Source organism: Phacochoerus africanus, chromosome 8 (genome assembly GCF_016906955.1).
Source record: "Phacochoerus africanus isolate WHEZ1 chromosome 8, ROS_Pafr_v1, whole genome shotgun sequence".
Lineage (NCBI taxonomy): Eukaryota > Metazoa > Chordata > Mammalia > Artiodactyla > Suidae > Phacochoerus > Phacochoerus africanus.
The window spans coordinates 3,952,798-3,974,799 of NC_062551.1; the positions used below are offsets into that span (position 1 = coordinate 3,952,798).

Here is a 22,002-nt window from a genome sequence, read left to right on the forward strand (position 1 = left end):
AGTACAAGGAGGCTGAGCCAGGACCCACACCCGGCAGGCATCCCCGAGCCACGCTGGGACTGAACAGCTTACCTGCTCTTCCGTGCTACGTGAAGATTCAAAAGCATCCATGTACCCACATCACTGAAGTTCAGCTTTCACCAACTCTGGCAGAGCAGTCGAGGCCAAATGAGCTGCAGTTACTGGAAAAGGCATTTGCCATCAAAGAAACACCACACACACTCAGCGTAAAACCAACGCTGTGATTTTTATTGATGGGCGACAACTTCATACTCCTAGGCATCACTAACTGTACAATTAGAGACGCAGCACTGTGGGAGAGCAGACAGCAGAAGTCAAGAGCAGACTTAAGGAAACATCCATCTCCATCATTTTGCCCACTTTTCATTAGGTGTACACAGAAGCAGGAATGCAATCTGAAGTCTTTTAATGGCAATACAGTTACAATCACCCATCTACGTGACTAACACGTTAACTCCAAGGGTCTGGTCCGCAACGCAGACGTTTAAGCAGCTTCTCACACAATCATTAAAATGTACTTTTCCTGTTAGGAACCAGCAACTGACTTTTTGTGTGTGTTTTTCTTTTGAAGTACGAACTGTCTCTTCTCTGATAACTGGCTCATTTTGATCATTTATCAAAAACTAACGGGTGGGGGGAGGAGAGTGTGATGGATTAAAAAATTTCTTTTTTAAGGAAAGATAAAATTCATTTTCACAAATTTACAAGTGTTGCTGGTGCAGGATTTATTCTACTACGCAATGAGACTGGGAATCAAATGCAAGTTCCCCTTCTGACTCAGGAATCGGCATTATTTCAGAAATGTGGTTTTTGGGTGTATTCTCTTAAACCCAATGCTCTGGATCTGGAAGTTAGGAGCCAGCGTAAGCCATGTTGTGCGCAAACCCCAAGGCGTCTCCTTTCATCCTAGCCCATTTCTGCAGGAGGGAGAACGAGTTTCTCTCTAAAGAGCCACTACAGAGAGGAGGGGGGCGGGGCGAGGTGGGCTCTACAAGCGGCAGCGGCGGCAGCGGCGGGCACGGTGGTGGCGGCAGCGGCGGCTACAGCAGGTCCACGCGGCGGTAATAGAGGAGGTAGGCTGTGCGCTCTGCGGCGGGCTTCACCACCTGGTACTGGTTGATCACCTTGACCGTCTGGTCGTCGATGCGCAGCCAGCCGTTGAGGCCGATCTGGAAGACGTCCGTGGTGTAGTGGCCGCCCGTGGCACTGCTGCCGTGGTGGTAGACCACTGCAAGAGAGGCGGGGGCGCCAGGGGTGAGAGCGCTGCGCCCCAGCCCGCCTCCCGGCCCAAGCCTGCCCCTCCTGGGAACCGCGTGACACCGACGGTGGGGGGGGGGGGCGGCGGCGGGGCCGGGCCTGGTCCAGCGCAAACCCCCGCACAGGTCATTGACGGGCACACAGACGCCTGAATAACACACTGGGCCGCGCTACCCCCAAGTGCGTGAGAAAAGGCGGGGGGGTTAAGTGGGGCCTGGAGGCAGCCGGGGGCGCGGGGGACCTCCCCGCAGAGCCACCAGCAGGGCAAGCCAAGCGACCTGGGGCCTCGGGAACAACACGGAGACCCAATGCCCCCATCCACACTGTTCTCAACAGCGTGGCTGAATCTCAGACAAAGTGAAAAAGTGGAAAAGCCTCAACACCCCAAGAAGAACGATCTGTGCATCGCTGTTACCACGCGGTGTATTTTCCACATAGCAGATGGGCTGTCTGGCGGTGCAGGAGCACACGCCCACTACATGAAGAAGCCAGAAACCCAGGTCTCCCGTGGACTGTCACCTGTGACAAGGACAGCACTGCCCCAGGAGGGTCAGCAGGGCAGCCAGCAGGGTGGGTGTGGCAACAGGCATTACTGGTTCTTCTTTTTAAAGAACATTTCCAATTTTTCTTACAACTTTAAAATAAGCTTTTTTTTGAAACAGCTTTAACAGAAAAAAAAACAAAACAAAAACACTTGTCAAAAATCCTGTAATTCAAACAAGAAGCCTTGGTCAAATGTCCAAAACAAAAGAACTCTGGGAAGACACCACAAGACACTGAGACGCAGAGGAGGGGCCGGGGGGCCAGGCGGGGAGGAGAGGCACGCTGGGAGCAGGTGCAGTCACCAACACGCCCGAGGTCAGCGCGCTCTCGGGAGCCAGCAGCCCGCAGGGATCCGAGGACAGCGCCTACAGCCTCGGTTGCTGGATAGACCCGGGCTCTGCCACTGAGGACACTCTGCTGGGGCTCAGAGGACACTGGGGCCCTGGCCAGCCAGGGACAAACCTGACTGGTCACATGGGGACAGCAAGACTGCAGAGCCATCAGGTGGGAAACCAGTAAAAGGACCGATACAAGATCAGGGCTTCTTCCGGTCCTGCGGGTCAGTGACAGAGCAGCGGCCACAGGACGAGGGGAGCAGCAGCATGTCCCTCTGACCCCAAATCCAGCTGTGGGGCTTCTGTCCTGGAATTTCACCTCCAAAACCTAAATGACTTGGGTAAGAGTTGGTTTTCAGTGACCAGAACAGTACGATTTCAAGCACCTGTGGATTTAACGTGTGTTTCCTGTAAGATCCCTCATTCTAAACGTTCAGGAGAGAAGAGCTGAGGTTTCTCAAGCAAAAGCCCCGTAACTAACATGGTGACATGTCACGGATACGCGGCAAACTCACGTCATGGAATGGAGCTGAGAATCAGAGTGTTCAGAATGTTCACGCGTGGGAGTTCCCATCATGGCACAGCGGAAATAAATCCTACTGGGAACCATGAGGTTTTGGATTCGATCTCTGGCCTCTCTCAGGGGGTTAAGGATCTAGCTAGCATTGGTGTGACCTGTGGTGCAGATCGCAGTTCAGCTCGGACCCTGTGTGGCTGTAGCTGTGGCGTAGGCCAGCAGCTGCAGCTCTGATTCAATGCCTAGCCTGGGAACCTCCATATGCCGTGGGTGCGGCCCTAAAAAGCAAAAAAAAAACAACAAAAAAAGTGCTCACGCACAGCACTAACTCGTTTTTTTGTCCCACAATTAGAACCACTTTTTTTTTTTTTTTTTTTGCTTTTTAGGATCACACCCAGAGCATATGGAAGTTCCCGGCTAGGGGTCTAATTGGTGCTGCAGCTGTCAGCCTATGCCACAGGCACAGCAACACCAGATTCTTAACCCACTGAGTGAAGCCAGGGATTGAACCCACATCCTCTTGGATACTAGTTGGGTTCGTTACTGCTGAGCCATGACACGAACTCCAGAACCACTTTTTATTTTTTATTATTTTTATTTTTTGGCTTTTTAGGGCCGCACCTGTGGCATATGGAGGTTCCCAGGCTAGGGGTCGAGTAGGAGCTACAGCTGCCAGCCTACGCCACAGCCACAGCCACGCAAGATCTGAGCCGCATCTGCGACTTACACCACAGCTCACACTCACAGCAATGCCAGATTCTTCCTGTACTGATCGGGGCCAGAGATTGAATCTACAACCTCATGGTTCCTAGTCGGATTCGTTACTGCAGAGCCACGACGGGAGCTCCAGAGATTCTCTTTTTATAGACAGATATGGAGAGGAATAGATAGATATATGTGGAGACAAAGATATGTATGTATCTATGTGTATGTACACACGGGAAACTTCCAGCAGTCCAGTGACCTTGTTCCTGAGAGGATTAGACTCAGGATGAGGCCTGGGCTATGCACCAGGCTGCAATGGCCGGGTGGAGGGAGCGCTCACACTGGGGCCCTGGATGCTGGTGCCAAACCCCAGGGAGCCAGGTGAGACCTGGGAGCCCTCTGGTCTCAGAGGCAAGCCCCAGGGCCTGAGTGCCAGGCTGAGCCAGGACCAGAGGAGAGCAGACACATCCCGAGGACAGTGCCCTCAGGTCGCAGCAGGCTTGGGGGAGGCTGTGAGCAGCCGCTTGCGGGACAAGAGCAAGGCAGAGGCTGCAGCGCCTGACCCCCCGACCAACCAGGGCCCACCCCAACGCCCTAAGTGCTCGATGGGCACAGGGCACTAAGTACTGCTCCGCGAGTGCTCGCTCACTCATCTGTGCAATGGGGACACACACTTACCTCTAAGGACAGTGACAGAAGAGGTGAGACAGCATATAAAAGGATCTGGCAGAAAGGCTCCACGGATGGGGGAGGACCAGTAAGAGCAGCGTCATTTAAATTGCAAAGCAACACACAAGGAGAGGGAGCCAGAAACTTGTAATAAAACCACCCAGAAAACCAAACACAACATTGCTAACAGCACCTCTGAAGACACATGAAGCCCCAGAGGCATACAAGACTCGGCTCTAAGGGGGCGGGCAGGAGGGCACCGTGTGGGGAGGACATGCCCTCCCGGCAGCTGGCGCCACGCCCAGGGACCAGCTCCCCCAGGCCACGGCTGCAGCAGGGACGGGCCCCAACCTGGAAAGCTCCCGCTTTTGAGTCAGAGAGCGAAGGAACCCTGTTAAACGAGGCTTCCACTGGCTGAGCTTTCAGCCAGAAGGTATTCTGTCAAATGCCAAATGCATCAAACTTTAGGTAAAACACACATTTTCAAGAGATGTTCTGACTTATAAAATCCAGTAGAGACATACTACAATAATCCAGGCTCTGTATTAAGTGAGATCACTGCAAAACCGTGCCTGGGTACAAACCCCTTCTATCATTGCTTCAGTACGGAAAGTACGCCATACAAATTCACTCACCTGCAAATAGCCTATAGGTTCTGTGGCATTTAAAATTCTTATTTTTAACCCCTGGAGAAAGCAGTTCTGAAAAACAAAATATCGAGAGCTTCAGTCTATAAAAGCACTGACAGAAAGGCCTCATGGAAACAAGGCGGTAAACTTACTCCATCTAAGGAACCCACCCTGTGGAGCCAGGAGACCAAACAGACCCCATCTTTTTTTTTTTTTTTGTCTTTTTAGGGCCGCACCCGTGGCACATGGAGGTTCCCAGGCTCTGGGTCAAACTGGAACTGCAGCTGTCGGCCTACACCACAGCCACAGCAACTCAGGATCTGAGTCGTGTCTTCGACCTACACCACAGCTCGTGGTAACACACCGAGTGAGGCCAGGGATGGAACCTGAGTCCTCACGGATGCCCGTCGGGTTCCTAACCCGCTGAGCCACGATGGGAACTGCCCCCCACCCCTTTAGTCGTACGAGAACTGAGCAGTGAGGCCCATCGGCTGTGTGCTGCAGTAACAAGTGCCATCAGAACCCACCCCAGGGGACAGGAGCGCATGTCCCAAATGCCTCAGCCCATGCTAAAAACCCAAACAAGCAGACGTTCTAAAAAAGGAAAAGAAAAAAGCTGCCCACTTACAAACAAAAAACCAGAAGAAAGCAGGCTGGGAAAGGCTAAGTTTAGAATGTTTCACATGTGAGTCAGTCACCAGCGATTCAGTCTGGCCAGAGCAGGTGGGGAGCCCCTGGTTCTCAGGTGTGCAGCTCCCTCCTGGCAGAGGCACCTCGGGGTGCCGTGGCCAGCGCCAGGAAGAGCCCCTGGGGACAGGCTGTGCTCACACCATTACCAGGGCCTTCTCTCTCCCTCCACCACCTGAGCCAGGTCCTCCTGTCCCCCAGGCCATTTCTCTTCCTAAAAAGCATCCAAGGCGGCAGCAGGTATCAAATTACGTGTAAAAGAAAGATATGCAGGAGTTCCCGCAGTGACTCAGGGATAACTTCCACATGCTGCAGGCGTGGGCAAAAAACAAACAAAAAAATAACCAAGGGTTCCCGCTGTGGCTCAGCAATAATGCACCCAACTCGTCTACGAGGACTCAGGTTCAATCCCTGGCCTCACTAGGTGGGTTAGGGATCTGGTGTTGCCGTGAGCTGTGGTGAAGTCGCAGACGTGGCTCGGGTCCCACATTGCCATGGCTGTGGTGGAGGCCCCTAGCCTGGGAACCTCCATACACCACAGGTGCGGCCCTAGACAGAAGGAAGGAAGTCAAATAAAACCAGCCTGAAAAACCACGCCGGCCCCTCGACGGCTGAGCTGGGGTGAGGGAGGAGGCAGGAGCGTGGGTCAGAGGCACCGGCAGGACTGGGTTTTGCTCCAGCTTCCTAACGCCCACAAGAAACAGGACGGGCAAGCCAGCATGCGACTCTTGGCTGGCGTCTCTTCACCTTTGTCCTCCAACCGGCCACGAGAGGAGGGTGGCCCTAAGCTGGCACCAGAGCCAGACTATCAGCTGGAGGTGACCCTCGGGAGAACAGGGCTGAGACCCAGAGTCTGGATCTCAGGGCTGGGGGACTGCAGCGTCCCCGGGGCACAGGGGAAGCGGCCGGGAACACAGGTCCCTGCGCTCTGGTTCCTGGTCACCGGGCCAGGGAAGGGGAGGGGAGGACGGCAGGCTGGGGCCTCTGGAGACCCTGGGACGACGTCGGGTACTCAGAGAAGCCCTCTAGCTCCCTGTGCCTGAGGAACCTTCGGTTTTGCACAGAACATCTCTCACAAACCTGGCAGCTTTCAGGGAAGGTTCTCCTTCAAGCCGCACGTTAGCCAGGCGGCGGCTGCTTTCACCGCCGTGTGCCCAAGCTGCCAGGCCCAGGTGCCTGGCTGAGACCTGCGGCTGCAGCCGTGGCCCTACACCTATCACTGTCACCATGGGTCAGAGAAACAGTCCCCACCCACTAAAAAGGCCTGACTTAGCAGGGGGGGTCTACACAGCTGTTAAGGTAAGGAAAATCCCTTTCTTTCACTAATCCATGTATTTTTTTAGTATTTTTCTCAGCTAGTAGTAAGTTCACATGCATCATTCATTTTTGCCTTTGTTTTTTTGGGTTTTTTGTTTGTTTTTAGGGACACACCTAGGGCATATGGAAGTTCTCAGGCTAGGGGTCAAATTGGAGCTACAGCTGCTGGTCTACACCACAGCCATAGCAACCCAGGATCTGAGCCACATCCTCGACCTACACCACTGCTCATGGCAACACTGGATCCTTAACCCACCGAGTGAGGCCAAGGATTGAACCCTCAACTTCACGGTTACTAGCTGGATTCATTTCCACTACGCCACAAAGGGAATTCCCTGCCTTTATTTTATTTTTGTCTTTTTGCTTTTTCTAGGGCTGCTCCCACAGCACATGGAGGTTCCCAGGCTAGGGGTCGAATCAGAGCTGTAGCCACCAGCCTACGCCAGAGCCACAGCAACGCGAGATCCGAGCCGCATGTGCGGCCTACACCACAGCTCACGGCAACACCGGATCCTTAACCCACTGGGTGAGGCCAGGGATCGAACCCTCAACCTCATGGTTCCTAGTCGGATTCGTTAACCATTGCGCCACTACAGGAATTCCAACCCTGCCTTTATTTTTAAAAAGCCATTTTGTTACTTTTTATAGCTGTACCCTTGGCATAATGAAATTCCTGGACCAGGGATCAAACCTGAGCCTCAGCAGTGACGATGCCAAGACCTTAACCACCAGAGAACTCCCTAAAAAGTCATTTTAATGAGCATTTTAACATAAAGGTCTATTAATAATCAAGAAATTTCAAATACTGAATTCTTGTTCAGCAGGTTAAGGACCTGACGTTGTGTCTGTGGGGATGCGGGCTCCATCCCAGGCCTGGCTCAGTGAGTTACGGATCTGGTGTTGCCACAGGCTGCTGCGCAGGTTGCAGATGCGGCTCTGGATCCGCCACGGCTGTGGCCGTGGCGCAGGCCAGCAGCTGGAGCTCTGATTTGATCCCTGGCCTGGGAAGTACCATATGCAATAAGAAGGAAATTTCAAACAAAGAAAGGCACAGAGGAGCGCTTCCTGAATCCCGCCATCAGAGAAACGCGGACGCGGCCGCTGGCTTCCTGAGCCCCGAGCCCCGCCCGCCCCCAGCCCCGCCTTACGCACGTTACCTTTACTAATTTCCAAGTCCACAGGATACTCGATGTTTTTGATAAGCTTCTGGCATCCACCAGTCTTCTCGTAGACAAACCGTTTTAGGTGCAGCACGAGGACAGGAGGCAGTTTTTCCAGAGTCACTCTTCGACTGATCTCAACCTAAGACACAAAGCACACAGGACGTGGCGGCTCAGTGAGCGGCAGAGGCTGCCTCCAGCCCACTCAGAGAGCAGAGCTCCGGGGTGGTGCTGCTCCAGCCTTCCTGAGGCACCGCGTCCCCTGCGGGTCTGACGGAATCTTCTGAGAGCTCAGGACATGCTGCTTAGAAAAACGCATATATCCCCACAAACACAACACAGAGGAGCCGCTGTGTCCCTGAGTCAAGTTAAGAATCTTCACTCTATGCACTCAACTGGCATAAAAATCAAAACGCTAACTTAGGAAAACCCTGAATTATACATGCAGGAATTTATTTTCTAATAACTCTTGCAGTACTGATAAAACTGAAGCCATGATGTTTCTTTTATTCGATGCTTTAAATAATCCAATCATCAGTTTTATAAGTTTCGGTTTTATGTTTACAGGTCTAGTGAATGCTGCTGTTTACTGGATGCGTCTTCACAAACGATACTTGACCCTTTGGGGCAGCAGGCCTAGGAGTCTCCAGATCCTTCCGCATCCGTCTTCCCACCCAGACAAGACGCCAGGCATGGAAACCGCCCCGCATGCCTCTGCAGTAAGGACAGCGGAAGAAGGAAAAGTGTGGCCACAGTTCCACCGTGAAAGCAGAGAGGACGACCCTTGGGCTCCAGCCTCCTCGCCTGCAGACCGGGAGGCGGTGCACCGCTTCTCTGGGGCGACTGCTCACGAAGGGGCTCACGTGAAGCGCCATGTGTCCTGGGCTTCCAGCCACTTTCTAAGCACCCAACAAAATCAGACCTTCTTACAGAGCTAGTGTTTCACGGAATCCTGTTTCCCCACCAACCTTCATGGGATCCCACAGAGAAAAAACACATGACCTAAGAACACAACAAAATCAAACCTGGTACTTTATTTACAAGGTACACTTTTTTTAAAAGTGACATTCCAGAAAATGTGCTACTTGCCCCTCAGACACCTGTACAAGCTACCTGCAGCCTCCCTCCCTCAAACACCTGCTGGCCCACTCAGATGCCGGAATAGTCAGCATCCTTCCCTGCTGTCTTCAAGGCTCCACCCAAAGGCCACTTCTTCCCTGAATCCTTCCCCCAAAGCCGCCTTCTAGAACCACTCACCTCCTCCCCCCCACCCTCGGAGCACAGACTGACCACCACAACCACGGCTTTCCCTACCAGAACGCCCGCCCCTCCCCAAGGCCGTTTAGCCGCAGCAGGAGCCAATGACGAAAACCGACACGTCACCAAAGTGCGTTCCCAGGAGCCTGGCAAAGGCGGGAGGCCTCCCCAGCAGGACCAGTGGCCAGACTCAGGGGACTGGCTCCAAGCAGAGGAGCTAGGATGGTGGTTTCAGCTCTGGAGTTAGGCTGCCCCAGAGGGAGCCAAGCGGACGGTCCCCACGGCAGACTCACAGCCTGGCCACACCAACTGACCCCCCAGAACAAGCAGCCCTAGCTCTCCTGTCTGCCTCCCACCACCAGACCTGCAGCGTCTCCTCTAAGCCAACTGCCAAGATCTTGTTCCAGCTCCTAAGACTCCTATTTTATTTATTTATTTTTTACTTCTATTTTTTAAAACAACACTGCCCACAGAAGCGATGAGAAAACACACGGAGACCTGGGCCTCCCTTGCGCAGAGCCCCCGAGAGGCTGGCCTGACGACGGGCGAGCAGACGAAAAGGAGGCCTCCCTGTCCCGCCTCCGCTCTTGAGCGGGGGCACAAGCGGCAGGGCCAGGGCAGGCCCTCGGCTCACCCTGCAGCCACCACACGCGACTCCAGCAAGCAGGCGCCAAGGAGACACTCGAAGCTGATCCGAGAAGCACGGCCCTGACTCGCCTGCGTTCACCTCCCAGCACACTTCCCCGAATTCACTCCCGCCATCTAGATCTGGGCCACGTGAGGGGAAGACACTCTCCTGCGGAGGAGAGAGCGGGCCTGAACCTGCGCATCTGGCCAGGCACGCTCCCCGCACCTCACAACCTCCGTTCACACCAGATCAAAGGGGAAGAGGCATTGGAACAATCACTTTCTATTTGTCGCTGTCCATGAAGATCCACGATCAACGGCAAACCAGAAGTTTAGAGTATCTTTTAGGCCCTAACTAACCTCATGAAACCGGGCTCTGCGGTATCAGGAACGTAAACCACACTGATACGCCACGGCGCCAGGACGGGGTGCCGGAAAGTGACGCGCCAGATCCTTAACCCAGGACCCGGAGCCAAAGGCAGCTGTGAGGACAGTCCGTTTCAACCAGGAAAATCTAAAAACGTGGAAGCCTGCAGCCCCCGGCGAAAGCGGCGGGGCTCCACCCACCTCTGCTCACTGTGGACCCCGCGCTCTTCCGCCACCACCAGTGGGCCCTGGGGTGGGGGTGGAGGCCGCGGGGACGTACCTCCTGCTTGGTTTTGGTGGTGTAGCCCTGGACAGACTCTCTCGCCACCAGGCTCTCCAACGCGTCCTGGACGGTGCGGATCTTGTCGGACTGGATGTCCAGCTGCAGCGTGAAGAAGGGCTGCAGGGTGGCAGACTCCTTGAAGCTCTGCTGGTAAACCACGGACCTGAGGACGGAAGACACACGGCCTTTCAGAGCCCGGCCGCCCGCCCGCCCCCCCGAGTTAGCCAGCAGCCCGAGAGGAACCACCGCGCAGCAGCAGGAGGAGGCCGGAGAGATCGGAAACACCAAAAATACACTGGATTTTCAAATAGATCTGCTCAAATCGCCTCTTCAGAACTTCTGGCAACTCAGCTGATCATTGTCCAGCTTGAGAGCTCCGGGAGGAGACCATTCCATCCTCTCCACACTCAGCATGATGCACGGTCGGGAAAGCGACCACCAGGCCACAGCCAGAAAACGCGGATGCTTCTCACCCCCAAAGCGCCACGGCCTGTTCTAATGAAACTCGGGAAGCCCCCAGGCCAACAGAACGCCCTGGACGGCATGTCCCTGTGAGCGCGACTGGCAGAGGCCGGGGCGCAGTGTGTACGCGGTGGGGAGGCGGCCACCGCCCCAGGAGGAGGCGGCCAGCCCAGCCTTCTTTTCTTAGCTGGTTTTTCATTTCACTTTTCTTTTTTCTAGGTTTTTCTGAGTAAAAATGTGCCTTCGACCCATCATCTCTCATCTAGCTTCAGCAAGATGAGCGGCCCACTAGGGAGTCTATCTCTGCCGTCTGAGGGACCGAGTGTATTCACCGAATACAAGGCGGGAGACCGGCGCGCAGGCCGGCGCCTCCACGCTCCGCCCGAGACGGAAGACCCGAGAGTAACGGCCGCGCCCTCCTTCCAAAGGGGAACAGCGGGAAAAGCAGCAAAGCCGTTGCAGAGATCAAGATTGGCGCTCCTGCCTCGAAGGGCCTGGACTTTCTCGAAAGGGTGGGCAATGCGAGAAAGGAGCTGGTCTCTCTGGAGAAACTGAAAAACCACCAGAGAAGGAGAAATTTTAGGAGAAATCCTTCAGCCGCTCTGAAGAAAGAATCAGGCTTAATGGTGGCTACTACACAGAGAAAAGGTTCCTAAATTTTAAGCATTAGCTCCTTATCTTTGCTTTAGAGGCTTTTTTTGCTTTTTAGGGCTGCACCCGCAGCATATGGAGGTTCCCAAGCTAGGGGTCAAATTGGAGCTGTAGCTGCCTGCCTACGCCAGAGCCAGAGCCACGAGGGATCCAAGCCGCGTCTGTGACCTACACCACAGCCCATGGCAACGCTGGATCCTTAACCCACTGAGCAAGGCCAGGGATCGAATCCTTGACCTCACAGATGCTAGTCCGGTTCATTAAACTTCATAGAGTGTTTTTTTTAAAAAAAAAAAAAAAAAGAAAAAAGTACCAACAACTGCTTTCAACACAAAGACCGAACAAGGTAGAGGCTGCAGGGTCATGGTAGAGCCATCCGGGACAAGCCAGAAATTTCTCCCAACTGTACTGAGGTTTTACCTACTGGGGATTCACCAACAAATTTGGGATCTCTGGGTGTGGTGGCGGGCGGTGTGCTCTATCTACACACACCCACTGGACTGGGCCCTCACCCGCCATCCTTGGTGGGTGCCCCAAGATGGCCAGCATCAGGCTACTGGGCTAACAAGGGATCAGGACACAGATGGCCTCTTAACACTGCTGTTCTCCAACCTGGACCCCTGCTCCCTCTCCCCACATGGCCCAAGCCAAGGAACTGGAGGCTGACCCAGGAGCCCAGGACAGAAAGGAGCCTGCAGAGTCCAGCTCACAGCAGGGAGCACAGGAACATGTTCCAGGCTGCATGGCAGCACAGCTGGCATCTAGACCCAGCGCCACAGAGCATCGGCAGCCAGCCCATGAGCAAGCGGGCCTATCCCTAAGGTTTTCATTAACCTGCTGAAAGGCGCTCAATCTAAGCTGTCCGGGAGCAGAGGCTGACCTAGCTTTTCAGGACTTGAAAGGGGTGCTACTTCTTTTTAATATGCAGCATATGGGACAATGAAATGCTAAGCACGCACTTAAAAAAAAAAAAAAAAAAAAAGACAAAACCCACTCCTGCTGGCAATGCTGCGAAGCCTCCAGAAGGAAATCCTGCTGCCATGAGGGAGAGGAGTAAGCCTCCTTAGAGTGGGCACGAGCTCTACTGAAGGCCACACGGTGGTGGTGGCCTGGACGGCTCCAACGGCAACGAATAAAGACCTCTGTGAATGAGCAGAAGGCGCTGACTTCAGCAGAGTGGGCGGAGAGGTGCCAGGCACCCCGGTCACGAGCTCTATGAGGTGACATCCCTCCCCAGCTCACTTGGGGCCAACGCTCCCAAGTCCTCCAATCAGACACGTGAACGTCTTCTCTCAACAAAACGTGAACTTCAATGAACTGGTCTTTCTCTTCCTACTCGCCTGTGAGCAGAGGACAGAGGGGTGAACGCTGCTGAGGGAGGGTAGTGCCCACTGCGGCAGCCAGGCAGGAGCAATGCCCTCTGCGGGAAGGCCGCCACGGGCAGCATGAGAGCAGGGGGCGCGGCGGAAGAGCGGCAGGAAGGCCAAGCACAGAGAGGCACACAGTCAAGGCAAACCACCAAGTCCAAGATCTCTTAGGACAAATCTTACACCTCCCCCCTCCAGCAAAACGCCAAAATCCTACAAAAGGAAAATGCTAAATTATTCCAGAAAAGCATAAAACCTGATGTGTCCACCAAAAATGCCAGTGATTGGGGTCTGAACAAAATCCGCCTGGCGAGTGACCGAGGTCTTATTTCTGGGGCCCACTTGCTCCCATTCGTCCTCACTTCCTTCGCCTGGTTCTTCCTGCTCGTCTTCGTCCACCAGGTGGCTTTGGGGTCCGTTGGAAACAGTAAGTTCTGAAAAGGAGATGGGCTGCTTAGGCTGCTATTTACCCAAAGAGCAAAAAATAAAAATAAAAGAAGGTTCTACAGAAACCGCCTCCACAGACTGTCAAGAGTAGCTTGAAAAGTGCAGAGGACAGAGGTGGAGGGGCCAGAAATAGACAGAGGCATGGACACCCCGGTAACAGCGATCCAGCAGTCAGCCAAGTACTCCCCCAACTCCTCTTGCAGCTTTTCTGTGCATTTGACCATTTTCCTAATAAAAAGTTGAAGGAAAAAAGCAGAGGTTCTGGACAAATTTTGAAATATCCAAACAATCTCACTCGTACACAATAAGCAACATAAAAGTAACTAGCTATCTTAATGAGTCAATAAGTGATTTTTTGGGGCGGGGGGTCTTTTTGCCATTTTTTGGGCTGGTCCCACAGCATGTGGAGGTTCCCAGGCTAGGGGTCGAATCGGAGATGTAGCTGCCCGCCTACGCCAGAGCCACAGCAACGCGGGATCTGAGGCAAGTCTGCGAGCTACACCACAGCTCACGGCAACGCTGGAGCCTTAACCCGCTGAGCAAGACCAGGGATCGAACCCGCAACCTCATGGGTCCTAGTCGGATTCGTTAACTGCTGAGCCATGACGGGAACTCCAATAAGTGATTTTTTGAACGGCAAATGACTATTGTGGGAAAAGGCAACTTATTAACATATGAAAATATACATAACACTTGTTTAATATATATATATATTTTTTTTTTTTTTTTTTTTGCTTTTTAGGGCTGTACTTGAGGCACATGGAGATTCCCAGTCCAGGGGTCAAATCGGAGCTACAGCTGCCAGCCTGCACCACAGCCACAGCCACGCAGGATCTGAGCCGTGTCTGCAACCGACACCACAGCTCACGGCAACGCCAGATCTTCAACCCACTGAGCGTGGCCAGGGATGGAACCCGCAACCTCACGGCTCCTAGTCAGACTGGTTTCCGCTGCACCACAGTGGGAACTCCCCTAAGAACAATCCTTAAGAAAATGCTCTCACACAGGTTTACAGCAAGTACACCACAACCTACTTTCATTGTTCGGGGAGAGAAGCTTCTTGAGGCTCAGCATCTCCTCGTGGAGGCCATTCAGGATGAAGCCCAGGTACTCCTCCGCGTCCTCCTGCCGACCCTGCAAAGGCCCAACGCGACCGGGTCCCTCTCATTACTCAAGGCCCGCGTCGAAGGGACCACCTGCGTGTTCAAACTACGCCTTCTCCTAAACTTCCGGTGAGACTTGAGTCAAGGGTTCCCCCAAAATCCCGTGAATTTTTCTCCGGGCAGCTGAGATGGGTGGAGGAGGGCAGAGGAAGGGCTGAAGCCAGGGCGGGGGGGAGGGCAGACCAAACACATGCATCTCTAAGCAACAGGGCCGTGGGGCTTGACACATGGCTTTCTTCTGTACTTTCGACATGTTCTACGATAAACCTAAGTCACCTTAATAATAAGCTATTTACTAAGTGAAACAGAAAACAAGAACTAGATGTCTATGGCCGCTTCGCTGCGCACCCCAGGGCTACCGCTCCGGCTCCAAGTTGTAAAATCAGCTGCCGTGCGTATCTCCTACCTTTGACGGAGGCAACCCAAGGGGAGAGAACCCAAATTATGTATGAAAACCTCCACTGACGCAAAGACTTAGCTACTCGCTGTACACGCACACATCAGCATAACCATCGCGTGATACGAACGAGCTGCTGGATCTCACACTGGCTGGGTCTGACTGCCTAACTCGTCAGGACGGGGGCCTGGGTCGCACGAGGGAACAGAGCTGCGTGTTCTGAGGATCTGCCAACGCCCCTGCCTGCGGTCTCCACGTCGAGGAGTGTGCTCCAAGTGGAGCTGTGGCTACGGACGGATGGCAGCCGTCTGGGCAAGTGTGCTGTGTCTGTGGGACAGGGCGGAGCTGGCACAGCCCGAGACCCGAGGAGTCAAGCGCCTGAGGAAAGCCTGCTCACTCTGTTGGTCCTTGGCTGCCTCAGTGGGAACTCGGATTTCAGGGTTCCCACCACTCCCGGAACTTGAGAAGGGAGCATGCCTGAACTGTGCCAGCAGTGTGGTTCGGGCTGAGCCTGGCTTCTCCCTCTGGGAGTCTGGAGTGTGGGGGTGTGGGAGGCAGCGGGTGCCCACATGACTAGCCGCTAACAAAACCCTTGGACCCCAAGTCTCTGAGGAGCTGCCCTGGTGGACCAACCACACTTTGATGCGGGCAGAATCAAGAGGGCTGTGTGTGGCGCCACCCGGAGAGGGGCCTGGAGGTTTCCTGCAGACGGCGCCCGTGCCTGCTCCGGGCTGCTTGCCGTCCTTGTGTCTGTCATACTGAACTGGAGCAGAGGGGGGTCGACCCAGCACAGCCAAGACTGAAGAGCAGGATCTCAGCGCGGCTCGACCACAGGAAGCCCCGGCCTTGCCTCAGTCCAGCTGGGCTGGGCGGCCTCCTCTGGCTCCCAAAGCGCCCGCACAGCATCTATCTTAGTGCTGGTCTTGTCCGCTTTCTCAGGTTTCAGATCTACTGGGCGAGGAGCTCTCTCGGGGCAGAGGGCACAGTTTACTCCACGTCCGCGTCCCCAGCCCTCGGTCCGCGGCCGTCCGGGACTTGGGAAATGCGAACTCTGAGCCCAACACCAAAGGCTGTGTTACAAGTGTGTAAAGAGCCCCTGGTGGTCTTGCACACTGCCAGAGGCATTCACGCTTCTTCAAAACAACAGAGCATCAAACAAAGGACTTTACTCAATTTGAATGGAATTTTCTCGACTATTTTCCTAAATAATTTCCCTAAGCATCACATCAGCTGCTGGTACTGACTCATCACGAGCTCCGTCAGGGAGGAAAGAAAGGATGCAGTTAACTGTGCAAAGGGAGCCCTGACCTACTCTCAAGAGCCGTCCGGGTGGCTGTTTATTTATTTTTTGTCTTTTTAGGGCTGCACCCGTGGCATATGAAGTTCGCAGGGTAGGGGTCGAATCGGAGCTGTCACTGCTGGCCTACACCACAGCCACAGCAATGCAGGATCCGAGCCATGTCTGCAACCTACACTGCAGCTCACAGTAACACTGGATCCTTCACCCACTGAGTGAGGACAGGGATTGAACCCGAGTCCTCATTCATACTGGCTGGGTTCGTGAGCGCTGAGCCACAATGGCAACTCCAGGGTGGGCCGTCTACAAGACCTCTGTGGCCCGTGGCCCTTGGCCTTCGTTCGCAAGGGTATGATTAAAAGCATAGGGCTCCAAGGAGCTGCCACTGTGTAAGCACATGAGAAGACAGCAGCTCTCCTGACCGGTTCTAGGCCCAATCTCCCCATCCGAAGGGCAGGCCGTGCAGTGGACTTGGAGCTGACTCGGCTGCTTAGCTCTGCCGTTTATTAGCTGTCACACTGGACAAAGACTGCACTTTTTCCAAACATAACAAGCGGTCGACAATGGTACTTTATTCACGGGGTTAAGTAAGCTAATGCAGGGGACAAACTTGGCGCTGAGGCTGGCGCACAGTAAATGACACAAGGTGTCCCTGATTTAACGCACCCTGGAGGCTCACTCCGAACTGAACGTGCCCAGAGCAAGCCTCGATCCGCAGCACCCCCACTTAACCGCCGCACTGAAAGCGGAGGGCAAGCACTGGCTAAGCACCAGGGAAGGCACCCGGCCACGCGGGAGGTCAGGGCGGGCCCCCACCTTCTCAGACAGGCTCGACTTGATGACGGTCAGGAGTCTGTAAATGTACGTGGGTTCGAAGGCAGCTCCGGGGCGGATGTCCCTCATGATCTTATCCCCGAGCGCTGCAACGGAAGCAGAACAGGGACCTTCGTAACGAAACCACGCCTTCCAACGGTAACGCGGAAAATCACCGCAGCCTCCCCCCGAGCGCTGCCCGATGCTGAGGACAGCGCAGGTGCAGCCCTCTCCACCAAGAGGCGGTTCCCTTCCAGCAAGACTGAGCGGATCAAGTTTACCAAGTTCCGCCCTCTGACTCCCTAACTCCCAGGATGCAACGGCATCACAAGACTCTGTTTTCACTCACCTTGCCGGGGTTTTGGAGGTACTGGCATATTGGTAAACTCATTCATTAGCCGAACACTAAACATGGGGGGAAAGAAGTTAGTACATTTTTTAAAAAAAGATACACATTTGCTCAAGAGCCTTGGCTAAGCAGAGCATCAACTAGTACGAAGAAAACAAACTTTATAGAGAGGCACTGCTAGAGCAGCTAGTGAGCTCCGAATCTGCTCTCAAGGTTGTTATGTTTCAGTGCACTGTGAGTGATATAAATCGGTAAATGCTAAAATGTATTCAACAGAATCTAAAGAACATAAAAACTCCAGCTCCATCTCTGGTTAACTTCCGTATAAAATCGTGAACAGTGAGTTTTTTAAAAAACAGAATGACAGCACGTCGCTAAGCTGTTTGAATCTAATCATCAGAGGGGGAAGCCCACCCTTACCCACCGGAAGCGCCCACTTACAAGCTGTCTATCATGGGGGTGGACGTGCACGGCCGCTGCACCTTGGAGAACACGGGGATGAACTTCATCAGGTGGTACATCGGAGGGCAGGCAACCAAGGCCTGCAGCGTCTGAACGCCGGCAGTAAGGAAGCGTGAAGGAAACGAAACAGATGCTCCGAGCCGTCCGGTGGCGGCGCGGGAGACGCAGGAACACTCAAAACTAAATAAGCCAAGAATACCAAACAATGCAGACGCCCAGACCCAGGAAGGAATGACCCAAACAGTCCCGGGGCCAAGTGCCTTGTGATGCTCTCGTAGTTTATGTGCAAGAACGTGATTGCACCGAGACAATCAAATCAAGTAACACGAGAATTGCAGTGCTAAGTGGTCACCCCACCTATTACTCAGAACAATTCTAATGAGAATTAAACTGGCATGAGTCTGCCCATCCCAAGTCAACAAATCATCTTTGTTTTTTGGCCAGGAATAACTCTCGTGATAAGAGGTAAGGAACCAAGTTTTTAGAGTCAAAATGTGGGGCAGACGCCCCCGGGAAGCTGAACTGAGAAGTCGAGCGTGCTGGAGAAGAGAGAGCTGCGGGGAGCCAGCCTGGGAACAGCATCGGAGAAGGATACAGCATTAATGTAGCACCAGTTTCCTTTATTGATCAGCCCGCGGGGTTGCAAGGACACTGGTTTATGAATCAGGGTCACGTTCTCCAGTAACTCTGCAAGAGCAAAGAAGCACAGTGAAGAGTCGACGGCCAGCTAAGGAACAGCTCTCACGCTCTGAGCGCTCCGGGCCTTAACCCGCTTCCCTCAAGCACACATCACCTCCAAAGGCAAGGCACGCTGTGCTAAAGCTTCCTTCCGCTCACCACCACACGGTACTCAATGATTTAAATGTTCAAAGATATTTTCCCCAGAACACCAACATTTATCTCCCTGTAATAATATAATTAGGGTACACAAGAACCTTTTTGTCTGTTTTAGGGCCACACCTATGGCACATGGAGGTTCCCAGGCTGGGGGTCCAATCGGAGCCGTAGCCGCCAGCCTATGCCACAGCCACAGCCATGCCAGATCCGAGCCGCATCTGTGACCTACACCACAGCTCATGGCAATACCGGATCCTTAACCCACTCAGCAAAGCTAGGGATCGAACCCGCATCCTCGTGATTCTTAGTAGGATTTGTTTCAGCTGCACCACAACGGGAACTCCTACAAGAACTGTTTTAATAAGAAACAGAAAAAGCTTAAAAAACAATATAAGAGAAATCAACTACGCTTTAATTTAAAACCAGTCACAGTACCAGTGGGGACAGATTTAAAAGCTAGGGGCTTTGCCACAGGGACAGCGAGGCCGGCCTCCTTACTCAGGAGATCGCTCAGACACCACGGGGGAAGGCGTTCACACAGGACGCGGCCCTTCGACGTCTGGGCGCCCAGCACTTCGAAGCGGGAGTTCTGTGGCTGCTCAGCAAGTGACACCCCTTCCTTTAGGGACAACTGTATCCCACGAACTAAACCGTAGTTCCCTCAGAAGTCCCACTGAGGGCTGCTGTGTATACCCGAGTCCCTCGTTCCACTGACAAACAGGCTTGGTTATCTGCCCTCAGACTCATCTTCTCCCATCGTCTTCCTCAGTCTTAAAACAGCCGTCTTTACAACTCAGTGCTTTAATGCTTCACTTCATTAAGTGCTTTCACTTTTTTTTTTCTTTTCAGAAATGCTTTATAATGAGGCCTCCCCAAGTCCATTATAGATCGTGGAACAGGGAGAGCTACAATTTCTGCATCCCTCCACACCTGGCAAGTGGCCTCACAACTGACAGATGCTCACTGGCCGCACTTAATCCTCGGTGACCCCAGAGTACCACCACCACCACCACCATCCCCCTCTCACCAAAAGGAGACAGGCTCAAGGTTAAGTGGCCTGCGTGTGACCACACAGGACTCGGGCTGTGCAGCCAGCACCTGAAATCCACAACCTTCGGCCACACGACACGGCCTCCCACAAGGTTCCAACTGGTTCCTAGAGAGCACAGGTCTGTCTGCTGTCTGCACCCACCCCAGCATCTCTCCAACAAAAGCAGCCCTGGCTTTCTAAAAACACGGCTGGAATGAAAAGGTCCCAGACCTAAGCATTACATGAAGACGTTAACTTGCAAGATTCTCGTGTCAGCACACACACTGTCACCCTCTTGTGTGAGAATAAATGCCCTCTTTCCTCCAACAGAGGAAGCACAGAGAACAGTTTCCCCATTGATTAAAAAAATAGGAGTTCCCGTCGTGGCTCAGTGGTTAATGACTCCGACTAGGAACCATGAGGATGTGGGTTCGATCCCTGGCCTCGCTCAATGGGTTAAGGATTTGGCCTTGCCGTGAGCTGTGGTGTAGGTCGCAGACATGACTCAGATCCAGCAGTGCTGTGGCTGTGGTGTAGGCCAGCAGCTGCAGCTCCCATTTGATCCCTAGCCTGGGAACCGAACCTCCATATGCTGTGGGTGCGGCCCTAAAGAGACCCCCCCCCCAAAAAAAAAATTACAGACTCAAGAAAACCCATGGTGTCTGCTGCTCCGTTGGGCTAAGCTGGCCATGGTCCTCTCCCCTCTCCCTGTAAGGTACGGTGCTTGGCCTGCAGGGCAGAGCCGCTCAGGAAGGGACCTGCGCCACAGCCTGCGTGGGACTCTAACTGAACTACTCCCGGCCGCCCTGACGTCCCTGCCAGAGGGTCGCCACTATCGTCCCATTTTACAGGGAGGCAAAACAAGGTCCAGGGGGTTAGGTAACTGGTGGAGGTCATGTAACTGAGCTGACGTAAGAACCTGGGTCCAGAAGCCAGGCCCTTTCTTCTCAGTAGATAATGAATGGACTCTGCTTTAAAACCCATTTCCTCTAAGGTTTCAGACACTAACTTTTCCCACCAGCTAAAGATCTTCTACTCACAATGGATTTTTATAATGTCTTTGAGCCATTTTATCCCAGCAGCCCGTAAGTTCCAACGTGTGCCACAGAATGGCAATTATTCAACAGAATTACTCCACAAAAAACTTGTGCGTTTTCAAATAAGCATCAGTCCCAAAGAACACTCCAACACAACACATGACTCGGGGCCACGGTATTTTCATTATCTAAAAACAATTAATATGGAGTTGCCATCATGCTCAGTGGGATAGGAACTCAACACAGCTGACCACAGGATGCAAGTTCGATCCCTGGCCCTGCTCAGTGGGTTAAGGATCCAGCGTTGCTGCAAGCTGCAACTTAAGTCACAGATGCAGGTCAGATACCATGTTGCCGTGGCTGTGGCATCACACAGCAGCTGCAGCTCCGATTCAACCCCTTGCCTGGGAACTTCCACATGCCACAGGTACAGCCATAAAAAGACAAAACAAAAAAACAAAACAAACAAACAAACCAAAAAAACCCAATAAAGTTTTCACATGATGGTTAAAAAAAAACAAAAAAAACCTCAAAGGACCTCTGCTAAATGACTTGCTGCCACTGGCCAGGCCCTGCCTGGGCCCGTGTCCTGCAGTCAGAGGACCGAGGGGTGGCCGTGATGCAGGCTGGGCTTAAGGGGGTCAGTGGAGGGGGCGCTCCACCCAGTCCAAGGTCTGCAGAACCCTGAAGTGGCCAGGGGCATGTGACGGCCAAGAGCCAGAAAAGTGCGTCCAGCTGGGTGATGTGTCTCCTACCCAGTGGAGAGGTGCAACGGGAGGGGGTCTGTGCTCTGTGCAGTTAGAAGACCACGGGCTCACATTCAGAGGTTCAAACAAGGGTACCAGACAATGAGCACCAGTACAGGCTACACCGGTACTGGCAAGCAATGCATCTCGACTGCCACACGCACACAGGACCCTGCAGCTCGGGCCGAACTATCCACTCCGCCAGCTACGGGTCCAAGGTGGAGCCCCAAGCACCACCCACGTCCAAGTGACAGGCCGAGGAGACACCCCCAGGGTGACTGGAATGGGCAGAGGGGGCAGAGCAGGGTGGAGGGCCTCAGGGAGGAAAACAACAGCGGCCTGACACCTGGCTGAGGAGTGTGCAGGGTGGGGGTCGCTAAGGCTGCTCAGAGCACGGCAGGGGGGAGCAGCCAGGGAAGGGCAGACCCGCCACGTCTATGGTGCATAGAAGAATGAATCAGCATAACAATTTCCTTGACAATGTTGGAGGTAGTCTCCCAGGGTGGGGCCGGGCTAAAGGCGAGGGGAGTGGGCTAGACAGTATTATCCCTTCGTTCCCGGTCAACAGACA

At 53.7% G+C, this 22,002-nt stretch overlaps 1 protein-coding gene across 1 annotated transcript in view; it reads right to left on the reverse strand.

Annotated features, from left to right (window-relative positions):
* Positions 1 to 228: 228 nt before the first annotated feature.
* Positions 229 to 22,002, reverse strand: part of USP10 (ubiquitin specific peptidase 10) — a 65,490-nt gene continuing 43,716 nt past the window's right edge. Inside the window, exons 5-14 of the mRNA XM_047788822.1 lie at positions 18,377 to 18,468; positions 17,761 to 17,870; positions 17,320 to 17,375; positions 16,974 to 17,077; positions 14,335 to 14,434; positions 13,110 to 13,287; positions 10,371 to 10,536; positions 7,838 to 7,982; positions 4,683 to 4,748; positions 229 to 1,249 (exon numbers count right to left, since the gene is read on the reverse strand). Coding sequence (XP_047644778.1) covers positions 1,062 to 1,249; positions 4,683 to 4,748; positions 7,838 to 7,982; positions 10,371 to 10,536; positions 13,110 to 13,287; positions 14,335 to 14,434; positions 16,974 to 17,077; positions 17,320 to 17,375; positions 17,761 to 17,870; positions 18,377 to 18,468 — 1,205 coding nt within the window. The 3' untranslated portion in view covers positions 229 to 1,061. The remainder of the gene's footprint in view (positions 1,250 to 4,682; positions 4,749 to 7,837; positions 7,983 to 10,370; positions 10,537 to 13,109; positions 13,288 to 14,334; positions 14,435 to 16,973; positions 17,078 to 17,319; positions 17,376 to 17,760; positions 17,871 to 18,376; positions 18,469 to 22,002) is intronic.